Raw genomic sequence first — 14,332 nt, 5'->3', positions numbered from 1 at the left:
TCTGCCATGCCCTCTTTTGCTCACTCACTCTCTCTCTTTCTCGCTCTCTCTCTCACCCAGTCAATCATCCTCTTTCTTTCTTTCTCACTCACCCTCCACTTCTGTCACACACCCACACCCCCTCCCTCTCACTCTTTCAATTTTCAATTCAATTCAAATTGATTAGCTTTATTGGCATGGCCGTGTCAAAGCAGCAGCAGTGATCCGAAGGCTGATAATGATGAATGAAAGTGAAGAAAGTATACTACAGTGCGAATGGTCAATACCTCCATTTGTGTGTCCTTGTGATGGAGATAGGTGCCTGCTGGTGTTTTTGTTTATTTTTTGGACAGAGGGTTTGTATGTGTGTGTGTGTGTGGAACCAGTGGGGCTCCTAGCAGGACCCAGCAAATCCACACAGCTGCACTGAACACATGCGAATCACTCACTGCCCTCCACACACACACACCCCATCAGAGCCAGTCTCTCTCTCCATTTCTCCTCACTTCCTCCCTCTCTGCCACCCCTCCTCTTGTGTCTTGTGCCAGCACTCGCCCGTCCAGAGTGGCGTTGCTGCACCCTGCTGTCCTGCTGGCATCACGGTGACGGCTCAGCCTTCTCCATCCGCTCCATCCTTCATCGTAATCACTCTCTGAAACACGAGTCGCTCCTCCAGCGCCAAACCAGTGCTGCGTGCCACCACTGCTGGGGGTGGTGGGGGGGGTGGACCGTACCAACAGAGCACAAGAGGGGGGTGGGGATGGGGATGGGGGTGGGGCTCAGAGATAAATAAGCAGACGTCGTGTGACACACGCTGGCTCGAGCGCAGAGCTCTGGGCCCCGACTCAAGTGCTGCTGCTGGCCACTCTTGGAAGCACTGGTGACCGCCGCGAGCTGTCGCCACCGTGCCCATCTGCCAAGGTGTCGCATTACCGGTCAGAGATTGACTACATCCAGGTAGGAACCGACCTACAGTGATTATGTAAATGTAAAATGGCTCCATTCATTCAAGTGGACATAATATAAATTAACGTCATAACTGGTAAAACTGAGTGCTCTAGGAAATACAAAAATAAAACCAGTAGGCAAGCAAAATAACTTTAGAAAACTTGCATGAGTACTGGCAAAATAAGCTAAGCCATTGTATATACTACTCGTTCTACTAGCATATTCTACTATATAAATCAGATAAAGCCTGGAGCAATCAAGAACAGGGGATTAAGCTTTAAGAGCTCTTTTAGATCAGTTGGTCAATAAAACTGTCACTATTACAATTCACCAGGGACATCCATTCAATTCATTGAATACATGGGTAGATACATGCATGGCAGTCTTATTCTGTCCATTGTCCCTTAGAAAACTGAAGGGGTGGCGACTGCATGCATGGGAAGGGGATAAAGCTATCAATCGGCTGGCGTCCTCACAATCGAACACGACGTGCCGTTTCCCCTTACTGGCAAAGGTAATGAGAGTTCACACTCAACGGGCTTGTGAGCAGAGTAAATGACAATGACAACAACAACAACAACAACAGCGACTAGCAGAACACGAAGAGAGAGAGAGCGTGAGAGAGAGAGAGAGAGAGAGAGAGAGAGAGAGAGAAGAGAGAAGAGAGAGAGAGAGAGAGAGAGAGAGAGAGAGAGAGAGAGAGAGCGAGCGTGTGAGAGAGAGAGTAGACGAGAGGAATAAAGGGGGGAAAAGCAGCTCTGCCTCGCCTCTGCTTTTTTCCGAAGTCGCTCAATGTACAAATACAATTACCGGAGTCTCGGTGAAGTGCAAAGGTTGTTTTTCCAATCTAGCATGAAGCTCAGGAACAAGAGCTGGAGGGGGTGCACTTCTTACCATGGAGGGGGCAGGAGCAACAGTCTCCACACTGCCTGTGTGTGTGTGTGTGTGTGTGTGTGTGTGTGCGTGTGTGTGCGTGTGCATGAGTGACAGTGTGTATGAGTGTGCAGCCTTTGCATCACATTGCTCACCATTACATAAGCCGGCACCCAGTGAATCACAAACAAGCGACATCAGAGACTCATCTGCCTCCGTCTGTGTGCTCCGCTAGGCTCATCGCTCCACCACTGCCCGCGTGTAAACACACACACACACACACGCGTCAAACACACACCCATAAACCATAAGCGCGTGCACACACACACCCACACACAAAAAACACAGAAAAAAAGACTAGTACACATGTCTGTATTGCAACATGACATGGCAATTGACAAAGTGTGTGCTGGGTTGAACATTGTACCCCACACGCGCGCACACACACACACGCACGCGCAGTCATGCACGCACACGCTCTAGTTGGTTCCATACACTAAAGCGACATAAGGAGACCAAATGTCATGGTAGAAGATCCCAACATGCTTTTCATTAAGAGCCAGGGTTCAGGGATACACACACACACACACACACACACACAAACACACACAAATACAAACACACCCACATCCACCCTGGTAATGTATGGAAGAATACTAGACTCAAATGTTTTGTACGTGTGTATCACGTTTTGAAACTGTATAAATGATTTGTAACTGTAAACATGATCTGTACAAATAATTGTCAATATTACAAATATGCCCAACACTTACAAATCTATTCTACGGGTACGGATCGGTTTTACAGCTACAAATCATCCTACAGGTAAAAATGTTTTACCATTACAAATATATTATACAATTACAAATCAATATTATACGCACAAAATGTTGTCCTACGGTTACAAATCTTTTCTGCAGGTGCACAGACTTTTGCACCACCTTAGGGATGAGAAGCGTCTTATATGTATGTGTGTGTGTATATCAGGATTTGTAACTGTAAAACTGATTTGTGATTTAACAAAAAAAATAACATGAACGATTTTAAGTTTTACTCATATCTCCTTCACTTACAAATATATTCCACAGTTGCTGTCTTTCAATTACGAAGCTATTCTGCCATTATGAATCTCTGACCGCTTGCACAAGTACATTTTCTGCACGTACAAGTACTTTTGAGACTGTTCTGGCACTTCCTGTTGAAAGGCCGATGGCAATGCTCAGGTTTGGCTAGCCAATCAGGAATCTAAGTTCACTAACCAATTACAGAGTCAGGAGGTTGCGCACCCCACCCCACAGGGGTTGAAGAGGATCAATTGTCAGAAGAACGAGGATAGGCTCACAATGGTGCACACTGGAGAAACACTGGCAAAACGATATAGCTTACATGGGATTAAATCAAGATACACAGATACATGGAATATTTGCTTTCAGTCTTGTGATCTATCTGAAAATGACGTTAATTAAAATTAGTCTACTTCCTTCTGTGAACTGTCCCATATTCTAAGCAGATTCATGAGCCACACAGTGAATGTAGGCTAATAAAGAAGATAATCACTTGTCACTGGCTTTCTTCCTGGCCAAAAGTATGTCCATGTCGTGTATTTGTCGAAAACTAGCATAGTTAGCTTATTTTAAGGTAAGTGGCATTAGGCTATGCCGCGAGTGGGCATCTGTTGGGAGAGAGAATGGACCATAGGCCTACGTTTGCTCCGGAAAACATTAATTGTGCTGTGCATTGTCATGACAGTGAAGTCTTAGTATGTTAAGCTTAGGTCACTAGCCTATGGCGTGTACTTTTTGATAGCTAGGTTATTTTGCTAGTTTATACCAAGATCTACATTGCATGACACTGGCCAGGTATTGGGAGAAAAAAGGACATAATTTCGCCCGGAAAACAACACAATATGATGTGGACGGTCATTGTAGCCTACGCTTGAGATGCGAGAGCAGGCCAAGTTAACAGATCAATGGACTAAAGAGAGAAGTTTCAGTCATCATGACAGCATCACATATTCTCTTTAGAGTTTAGACCATCATGGAGTTTACGTGCACAGCGCAAGCAAAACACACCAGCAACACAACCCACCCACATTGGTACACACTCCTGGCTCGGTGATTTTTGGTTAGTAAACTTAGATTCCTGATTGGCCCGCCAAAACGGAGCATCGCCATTGGCTATTCAACAGGAAGTGCCAGAACAGCCTCAAAAGTACTTGCGGATTCGTAATGGCAGAATAGCTTCGTAATTGAAAGACAGCAACTGTGGAAGGTTTAGTACCTGTGGAATATATTTGACCATTAAGTCTGTGCACCTGCAGAAAAGATTTGTAACTGTAGGACAACTTTTTGTACGTAGACCATTGATTTGTAATTGTAGAATATATTTGTAATGGTATAATATTTTTAACTGTAGGATGATTTGTAGCTGTAAAAATCGATCTGTACCTGTAGAATAGATTTGTAAGTGTAGGGCACATTTGTGATATTGACAATTACTTGTACAGATCATTTTTACAGTTACAAATAATTTCTACAGTTTCAAAACGTGATGCACACGTACAAAACATTTGAGTCTAATATTCTTCCATAGTAATGCAGTCTTTGAGGATGTGGGGTGGAATGGTAGGGTGTGAACATCATGTCGAAGGGTTGGACCTCCCACAGAAGCGCTCACTCTCTCTCCTCATCCCTTCCTCTCTCTCTCTATCTCTCTCTCTCTTTCCTTTCCTCCACTCCCTCCCTTTTACTCCTAACCTTTTCCTCTGCCCCCCCTTTGCCTCTCTCTCTACCGCGCTCTCTCTTTGTCCCCTTCTCCCTCCTTTCCCTCCCCTCTCTCTTTCTCGCTCTCTCTGGACTAATAGCAGCACTAATGATATTAGCATGTCGCCTGTCGGCTCCTCTTACTGTAAGCAGCTCACTTCCTGGGCCCGCTCACCAAGCACGCTAGCTTCACACAAGACCAGAGGCCAAGAAGACTTCACACACACACACACACACAGGGAATAGTATGTACACATACACTCATGTGATACACATTGTCCTGGGAGGAAAAGGCAGCCAAACACACAGGAAGTGCATGCTATACAGGGAGGCGTAGGCATCCAATCACATTCTCTCTCCCACTTGCCACAACACACACACACACACACACACACACACACTCAGTAGTCTTTTGTGGAAGCACAGGCATTTGAAGACATTCCAGCGCTGGCAAATCTTTGCAGCAATCCTGATAAAACATTCCTTCTCACTCTCAGTCATGTTAAAGAGAAAGAGAGAGAGAGAGGGGGGGGGGGGGGAGAGACAGAGAGAATGAGACAGAGAGAGAAAGAGAGAGGAGTGAGAGAATAAGAGGGAGAGAAAGAAGAGAGAGAGAGAGAGAGAGAGAGAGAGAGAGAGAGAGAAAGAAAGAAAGAAAGAGCGAGAGAGAGAGAGAGAAGAGGAATGAGAGAATAAGAGGGAGAAAGAAAGAGAGAAACAAACTTCTCCAGGTTCTACAAAACTTCTGTAAACGGACCACCCCTGAGATCTCCACTTTATCAGCCATCACAGGCACACACTTAACACAAATATGTAATCTAGAACATCAGAAAGTGGGGAGGTTCCAAAGCTTTGGGGGGCCTTTTAGACGTGTCAGTTCCAATTTCTAGTTCTTGTACTTGAGTCAGTAGCCTAATAACTTTTAGTATGCCCTTTACATACATGTAGCATGTTAGAACAGGGGACAGTACATGGAGTGCAAAGGGAGGCTCAAGTATTCAATGATGTTGATTCAGTCAAGCATTCAGCCTTGATGTTGTCTGAGAGTCCCTCACGAGGGCTATTTGGTGATCATATCTACAGCGCTTTTCATCTAGGAGGACTTGAATATGCCCCCAATCACATTAAGATCTGTTCCAGTAACCCCCCTCCCCGCCTCACCCCATGAAAACAACAAAAATGTTGGATGTATATATAGCATCTCTTACCTTGCTCCTTTATTTGACGAATCTGCTTCACAGTTTCTTTCAAGATTGCACATTTGTCAGGCTTGACATTGAAGTTGTCAATGTCGTTGATGTTGGCGAAGATCAGCTCGGCGAGCTCTTCGATGTATTTATTCTCGTGCTCCCGGTTGCGCTTTTCAGTGCTTCGTTTGGTACTGCGGAAACAGACAGGAGAGATCAAAGTCACTGAGCTGAAGGTGCCACTGAAAATAAACACAGGAGCCCAAAAGCAGTATGCGACCAACCCCCACCACCACCGGAGCAAATCAAGGGGGTTTCATTTCGTTTATCTCCGAAGACCGGAGCAAATACATGGCATTTACCTGCTACATTGTGAGAGATGAGAAAGCCTCATGGTGGATTTGCAACAGTGAACTGCTGTAGAAATGACTGTCTCTAATAACTAATGGCTCTCACACTTCAAGGTGTGCTTTAAGAACACTGTTGAACAGGTGAAACTACCACATTGGTATAAAAAATTATTATAGACCCCCCCCCACCACCACCAATCTAATCATCCTTGACTTCTAGCCTCATATTCAGTGAATGGGTGTGTAATTAAAAAGGGGAGATGACTGGATGACCTTCATAATCAACAAATATCCAACCAGTAACTATGAAGCTGCTAGTGAAGGCTTACTATACAGTGAATGAATGACGCATGTTCACACTGAAACGTTGGTCCACACCACAACTGTCCACATCACAACTGTCTTGACATGCAAAACATGGTCGTTAGAGCATGGAACTTCAACGCCCGTTTAAAGCATCACATAAACAAACAACCTCAGTGTGAAGTTGTGAAGGAGGCCCAGTCACATCGAAACTCAAATCTTCACTATTTCACAGCTGTGGAGCTAAGAGTTGGCGACCTTCAGAGTTCAGCTCTCAGTCACTCAACATGGAGAGTCCAACTTAACGTCTGACCACACAGAAACTGCCAGCGATGAAAGTCCGCTGAGGGACCCCTTTGCTTCTACCCCATAAGTATGAGACTTGCCAGTTTTTCAGGCTGCAGCGAGGCCCACACACACACACACACACACACACACACACACACACACACACACACACACACACACACACACACACACCATACGCCTTGTCTCTGCGGCTCTACCAGAGGGCTTGCACTTTCGATTCAGGCCGGAGCCTCTTCAGCAGTATTTGTGTTGCATGGATGGAAAACAGCTTGGGCAAACATGTCGCCCACTGCACTTTTCTGCTTTTTTGGTTCCCCTGCACACCACCCCACCCCCTCAACCCTTTCTCTATGAATGGATAATAGACAGCGAGGTTTTATCTGAGTCAGTGGAAAGTTGGCTGAGTAAAGATTGGGACGGACGGACGGACTTTATTTAGCAACATCACCAGCACCTGGGCATCAGCGAGGACGCTATAGGAGCTATATTGGGCTTTTTGTAGCGGTTCAATAGTTCAGAGGCCATGCATACGCTAAAGGAATGGGGGCTTAGGCTGCAGTTGTTAGCGCTACGGGGGTCAAACAGGCAGGGGAAATATGATCCCCTGGGACACAGCCAGCAGATGACACAAGGCTGCCGCTAAAGCAGGTGTTTATCACTGTGCGTGTCTGTTTCAGAGTGTTTGAGAGACAGGGTGTAAGTGTGTGTGTGTGTGTGTGTGTGTGTGTGTATGCATTTGTGTGTGAGATGGAAAGAGCATGGAGCATGTATGTTTTGTGTGTATGTGTGAGAGAGAGTGTGTGTGTGCGCGCGCGCGCGCGCATTTGGCTGTATGCGTGTGTGCATGTGGTGGGGGGGGGGGGAGTGTGGTGTGTGTGTGTGTGTGTGTGTGTGGTGGCGCAGATCTTACCTTGGGCCCAGTAGCTCTGAGGAACATTCTTTTCGTTTCTGAGCCTCTGTCCGGCCAGAGTCCGAAGAGTTATCTCCTACGCCACTCATCTTCAATGCATATCAGCGACTGCAGACCAAACCAGAGAAAAAGAGAAAAAGATAAGCTAATGGCACCCAATCACACAAATCAAAATCAATACAATTCCGCAAAGAAGTTACTCCTTAAACACACTTTGCTGTTGAGGGCTTACTAAATGTACAACAAAGCCTCGACATCGATCAAATTGATGGAACTTTCACAACAAATTCCCGCAAGATTGTATTGAAATGATGCTTTATGATGCATCCGATTATACTCAGGTAAGTCTTACTTGCTAATGCTACTCCCACACCCATGTCAGATGTGTTACAGATGTGCTGCACCACACAGCTGCGCCAGCATCTGATGCAAGATGTCGGGACCATACTCAACATTTCTAACCGCACGCATACAAAAACAAAAACCGAATGAAACTCCACATGGCTGCGGAGTGAATTAGTGAAGTTTGTGCAAAGTCACCCATCTCCACTTTGATTTAATTTGAAACTTGAATAAGTTGTTAGAGACAAGGGGCCGAGGAAGCACACAGAGCTGCTGGGCAGACTTATTAGGAGGTCACACTCATGAGATATGGGTCAGAGCTTAGGGGCATGGGGGGGGCAAGGGTGAGATGAGGGAGAGAGAGAGAATGAAAAGGGGCGAGGGAGGGTGAGAGAAAGGGGTAGAAAGAGAGAGAGAGAAACAGATAATGAGAGAGCAAAAGAATAAGAGAAAAATGGAACAAAGAAAAAAACATTTCAATTATTTCCTCTGCCAGCACGGCTCCCATGAGAGAGAGGGGAAAGGAGAACAGACAGAGAGCGAGGTCCCTGATTTCTCATCGCTCAACACAACCACATACAATCCTTATTTCAACACCAATCTACCTGCACCACTCTTCATACTCACAATACAGTCATTTCCTGTGTATTAGCTGCATTGTGTATAAGTGGCAGGACAGTGTTTTATGCAAGTTAAAAGAAACAAAACCATATTAATACCATATTAACTGTGTATTAACCTCATAGCTGCAGAAATTTAGCAAAATCAATGCATAAGCCGTGGCTAATTACGGTATACCAAACTTCATACTAACAACAAACTTGTTCTCCATGGCACTGTACGCCGGCAACCCATTCCCGCCCCGTGGTCCTTTCCGGATCCCACCCCTGCTCTCTCTCCAATTCACTACCGGTCACTCACCACTGTCCTTATTAATGGCATACACCCACCTCTAGTGCCAACACCGAACTACCAACATCCCACCTCATCACCCCCCCCCCTTTCACCCACACAAACAAACGCCCCAATATCAAATTACCACAACAATCTCAATCTGTTTGCGACTGCGACACTGGTGGCTGGGCCTTGCACCCATACATCTGTGCACCTGGGATGCTAATCAGAGACGTCCACACACACACACACAGGCACACGCACAGGCACAAAAGAACGCACTAGGCAGGCCTCCCCTTTCCACCATCATCATGAATGATTGAGGCCAGAACTGGCTTTTTAATCAGCGCCGGCCCAGTTTGAGGTGGGAGCAACAGTGCAGCTCACCACCGTGATGATGAAATCGGTTTTGAAGCCACTGCAGCAGGCACAGGACTTCAGACTGGCCCTTCTATGTGACAGGCTATGGAATGGTAAGTAAGGAGTTTGTCGGCCCAGCATATAAATGTGCCCAATGTACCCTTGTGCATGTTTTTTTTTAAAAGAAATACAACACATGTGTAAAACTATGAAGGACACGTGTAACAAATGTAGAAGGCCTCTCTCAGCATGTTGAAGTCGTCCAACAATGTCAGGGTTAACTATGCAACCATGTATTAACTGCTTAGCAATGAAATCTTAATAATTCACCACATAAATGTTGCTGCACAATTTTTGCTACTCAAGCCTGTAAAATACAAAGGTTAAAAAAATAAAATGTTTCTGTTCATATCCCTAATTCCTTATCTTTTATCTTTCTCAATGTTTATTCTAGTGACATAACTGTAGTACGAGGGAGGAGTGTGTGTGTGTGTGTGTGTGTGTGTGTGCGTAGACTGAGCGTTGCCGTTCCATGCGGCTGCCACGCCGCGTTAGGTGCAGGGCTGTTCCCAGGAGTCAGGCCCCAGCCAGCTAGCAGCACACGGCCGTTACGTAAGAGAGCTGAGGCAGCCGAGCAGCTAGCCTCGATCTGGAGCCCGAACGGCGCTCACGCATGCACGCACACACACACACACACACACACACACAGCCTGCAGAGTTGACTGAACGACGCATTAGCAAAGAGAATCCCTGCTGGATTGCAGTGGCCTACTTTAACCAAATGACAGGCAGTGGAATCAAAAGCAATGGTTATGTGAACGAAGGAGAGAAAGACAGACAGAGAAGGAGAAAAAGCAAGCGAGTGAGTGAGTGTGTGTGTGTGTGTGTGTGTGTGTGTGTGTGTGTGTGTGTGTGTGTGTGTGTGTGTGTGTGTTTGTGTGCCTGTGTGTGTGTGTGTTGGGCAGAGGCAGCAAAGGCAAGTGGGTGGTGATTTGAAGCATCCAGAGTAAGACAGTATCCTGTGGCTTCGCAGGCGTTTGGAAATGTCTAAATACAGCCCCAATGACTGGAAAGCCTTTCTGCTAAATGACAGGACTCCCTTTTTATTAGAGGACTGGACATGCCCCTATTCCCAACGCAAACAGCACTGCGGTCAGACTCACAGGGCTGCGAAGACACAGAGAGAGAGAGAGAGAGAGAGAGAGGAGAGAGAGAGAGAGAGAGAGAGAGAGAGAGAGAGAGAGAGAGAGAGAGAGTGAAGCACACAAAAAGTCAAATACACACACACACCATCACATACACACACACACACACAGTAATGTATGATGCATGATGTTTTGTTTTATGTCTTTACACACTACTACGTGCATGTATGCTTTGGCAATACAAATTGTATTTTTTGTCATGTCAATAAAACTCAATTGAATTGAATTGAGAGAGAGAGAATGAAGAAGAGAAACACAGACAGAAGACAGCACGACAGAGAGGTAGGAGGGCAGAAGACAGCTCAGAGGGAAAAAAACAGAAAAATACACAAAGAAAGACACATAGAAGGACAGAGAGAGAGACAGAGAGAGAAAACTGCTGTAGCATCACTGGACAACTTTTACACAAGTGCCTGACCACAATGCCTGTTGCTTTTTATGTAGACAATAACAACCTTTGCACATGCACAGTCTCTCACACAGACACACACACCGTGATTCCACATCTCAATGACAAACCCATGAGTCCACATCTCAATGACAAACCCATGAGGTGGTGGCCAGGTGTAGCAGAGGGGTGGAGGTGGGGGGCAACACCAAGGACAGCGGAGAGGAGCGGCTAAAGCCTCAGGTCCTTCCACCAGCTCAGAGTGTGTGCGCACGTGTGTGTGTGTGTGTGTGTGTGTGAGAGAGCCAGCGCCAGCACGGTTGCTCACGGCTAATTCGGCTAATTACGGTGCGGGGACAGTCAGACGCTTGCCAGGGGATTAGCACAGGAAGCTAGCAGTGACGGCCGCCAGCTGCCATTCCACCCGCTCCCCAGGAGAAAGTCCGACAGCAGGAATAAAGACGCACATAAAGCGGGCTGACTAACTAATAGGCTACACATACTTAGCATAACACGCACTTGGGCTGGACGATATATCTAAAATCTATCGTTATCGCGATATCAACGCTTGCGATGGACATACCGCAAAGATTACTTAATTTTCGATACATTTCGATACATTTTCTGTGCCGTGCGCATTCCATACAGTCTATGGTGTATTCACATTCTGAATGTCAACATATTTTACCAAACCGATGCCGTCATGCTGCCCTAGAAGCCCGTCCCCTACCAGTTTAGGTGTGTGGTGTTTTAGGTGTTGAGACGGGAGCTATACGTCGTGATGGCTGAAGATAGTGAGTCGAGAGAGGTACAGTAGGCTACACTTGCAGGTGACTAAAAGGAAAAGCACGTCTGTTATATGGGAACATTTTGGTTTTATGAAGGATGACGCGTTACAAACACAGCGCCAAATGAGTCCTTCTCCACCGTGTTAAAATAAACAATTTCTTTCGTTATCGTTATATCAGAAGATATCTGTCTTTTACTGTAAGGCTTGTATTTCATGATTTGCATTTAGCAAAAGCCCCAGACAGCAGCAGAGAGGTAATCAGGATTCGTTTGTAAAAGTTGTTTAGCCTACTTCTTAGCCTGGACTGTGCGATTGCAGGCCAATTACTTTCACTTTCCGCTGCCCTCGTAGTCGGCATGCCGGTAGCCTAATAACGTGGGATGCGCAGCGTATGATGTTACAGACTGAGATGACCGCTGCGATATAGCTTAAGTAGCTTTTTTGCTAGGCCCATCGAAGGCTGGCAATGTGGAGTATTCCGCTGGTTGGTGCACAAGTGTTCAGATTGGCTGTCTATCCGTCTTTTACGAGGATTTTCTTGGAGCAGATCTTCCACAGAACTTCGATAGCCTAGTCAGTAGGTCTCTTAGCTGTCCACTTTCATCAGGCCATATAGCCTAGGCTACATAATATTTTAATAGTTAATGTAGAAAAGTATATATTTATTTATGTAATTATACATTTACCCCCCCCCCAACCCTACAGCCTATGCTAGCAGCAAGCAGAATGGAGAAAAACATTAAATATACTGCTCAAAAAAATTAAGGGAACAAGGAAGTCACTAGGGATTATATGTGTGCTGCCTTTTTTGTGAAACTCAACACATACACATGAGAGCGAAACACAGGGGGGGGGGGGGGGGGGTGGACTTTGAATGGTATTTAGATAACAAAAAAAAACCTTTCCTGGACTGATTCCACAGGAAAGGCCACTGTGTTGATGCCTCTGACCGTGTAGAGAGAGAGAGAGATAAAGCAGAGAGAGATCCTGACCAAATACAGACTCTGTGACCACAGTCTAGCCATAGAAAAGGGCAGACTGAGAAAATCCTGGTTGCCAAGAGAGCAAAGAACAGCGTAACAGGTGAGGTTGAGACTGAGGTGTACTTTCTTCTTCACTGTGAGAAATATACAACTATACGTAAGTCATACTTTGACAGGCTAACAAGCCTAATCCCAGGGTTCAGAAATCTAGAACAAGAAATAATGGCAGTCTTACTCGGACAGCAGGGACATACAGCAAATCTTGCTGCCATATACGTCACCGAATGCCATAAGGCAAGGGACAGTGGTTAAATAATTAAATAATCATTACTTTTATATGGCACCTATCCATATAATTATACAGACAAACACCATACATACACGCAGCCGCACGCACGCACGCATACACACACACACCAGTTTGTCTGTTAATCTTGGATGCGTATCTATTTGCCATGTACTGTATTCCAAGCATTCTCTATGTAAATGTATGTCTAAATGTATGTTCTGCTTTGGCAATGCAAAAATATGTGTCATGTTAATAAAGCTCACTTGAATTGAATTGAGAGAGAGGGAGAAGGGAGAGAAAGAAAGAAAAAAGAAAGAAAGAGAAAGAGAGAGAGAGAGAGAGAGAGAGAGAGAGAGAGAGAGAGAGAGAGAGAGAGAGAGAGAGAAAAGAAAAGGTGAGGAAAGAGTGGAAAGAAAAAAAGAGCGGATGTAATGATATGATTTATTTTGGGTGACCCGTTCTGCCGCGGGTCTCTGCCGATAATTGAATTCTCAGGAAGAGTCGATAGTATCTCGGACTCTGAAGGTGTAATTGTTGAAGCGAGCGCGCATTTAAAAAAAAAAAAAAAAAAAAAAAGAATGAAAATGGCGCCTGTTCAGCCATAATGTTTGCTTACTGCTAATAACAAGATTAGGGCAAATAAAGGCAATTAGAGGGTTTTACTGTCATGCTTAATGGGGGCTGGACTACACCATCAGAGGAGAGGAGAGGATTTTTCCCACTGCCACCGTTAAGAGGAGTTTTAAGTCACCACACATCAAGAGGGTTGAACCATGAGTATCTTCTTTTCTTTTTTCCTTTTTTTTTTAAATAATAAGAAAAAAACAACAACAAATGAGTCACTAACTTTCTGTGCGTTCCTTTCTGAACTGAAGATCGGACAGCGGTTTGCTCCAGGCTGAGGCAGCACGCCGCTGCGTCTATGAAAGCAATAGTCACCTTAGCAGTGGTTCTATCACTTGGCTTTATGGCCCCAAAAAGAGTCTAACAGGGAGGAGGAGAGGAGACTTCTTGAGCTCTTCTGAAGGGGACTGAAGACTGCAGACTCTAAGCAGAACAAGAGTCATTTATGATGTGCACTGCACTGGCACAACTTTACCTCCTCCTCCTCTAGCAACACCATCCACTCCAACCCTGCTACCGCTGATGGAGCTGGCAGAGGAGAGGGGAGGACCCATAGGTGCACCTGTTGGCCCCCTTAGTGCTATAAGAGCTGCACTTCAATTACCGACAAAACTCCCCCTCTACTCCCTCGAACAACACAGTCACTCTCAAACGCACGTGTATTAACCAACTAAAAAGACCAGCAGAAAGTCCTCTGAAGAAATAGTCATGTAGAAATCTTCATAAACATTGTGGTTTCAATGCATTTCAAGTGGGACATCATTTACACAATTTAAATAAAAACACTTGTCAGTGCTGTCTGGGGTAATGATGATTAGTTTGAATTTGATCAGCAG

General features: G+C 45.4%; 1 protein-coding gene across 4 annotated transcripts in view; it reads right to left on the bottom strand.

Moving 5' to 3' along the window:
* Positions 1-557: 557 nt before the first annotated feature.
* Positions 558-14,332, bottom strand: part of LOC121688080 (nuclear receptor coactivator 2-like) — a 48,493-nt gene continuing 34,718 nt past the window's right edge. For all 4 annotated transcript variants that reach the window (XM_042067438.1, XM_042067437.1, XM_042067436.1 and 1 more), the window contains exons 3-5: positions 7,622-7,729; positions 5,771-5,943; positions 558-681 (exon numbers count right to left, since the gene is read on the bottom strand). In XM_042067438.1, the coding sequence (XP_041923372.1) occupies positions 590-681; positions 5,771-5,943; positions 7,622-7,710 (354 nt within the window). In that variant the 5' untranslated portion in view covers positions 7,711-7,729 and the 3' untranslated portion in view covers positions 558-589. The remainder of the gene's footprint in view (positions 682-5,770; positions 5,944-7,621; positions 7,730-14,332) is intronic.

Source organism: Alosa sapidissima, chromosome 17 (assembly GCF_018492685.1).
Source record: "Alosa sapidissima isolate fAloSap1 chromosome 17, fAloSap1.pri, whole genome shotgun sequence".
NCBI lineage: Eukaryota > Metazoa > Chordata > Actinopteri > Clupeiformes > Clupeidae > Alosa > Alosa sapidissima.
The sequence above is the reverse complement of the archived record's forward strand: the minus strand, read 5'-3'. Positions and strand labels throughout refer to the sequence as shown.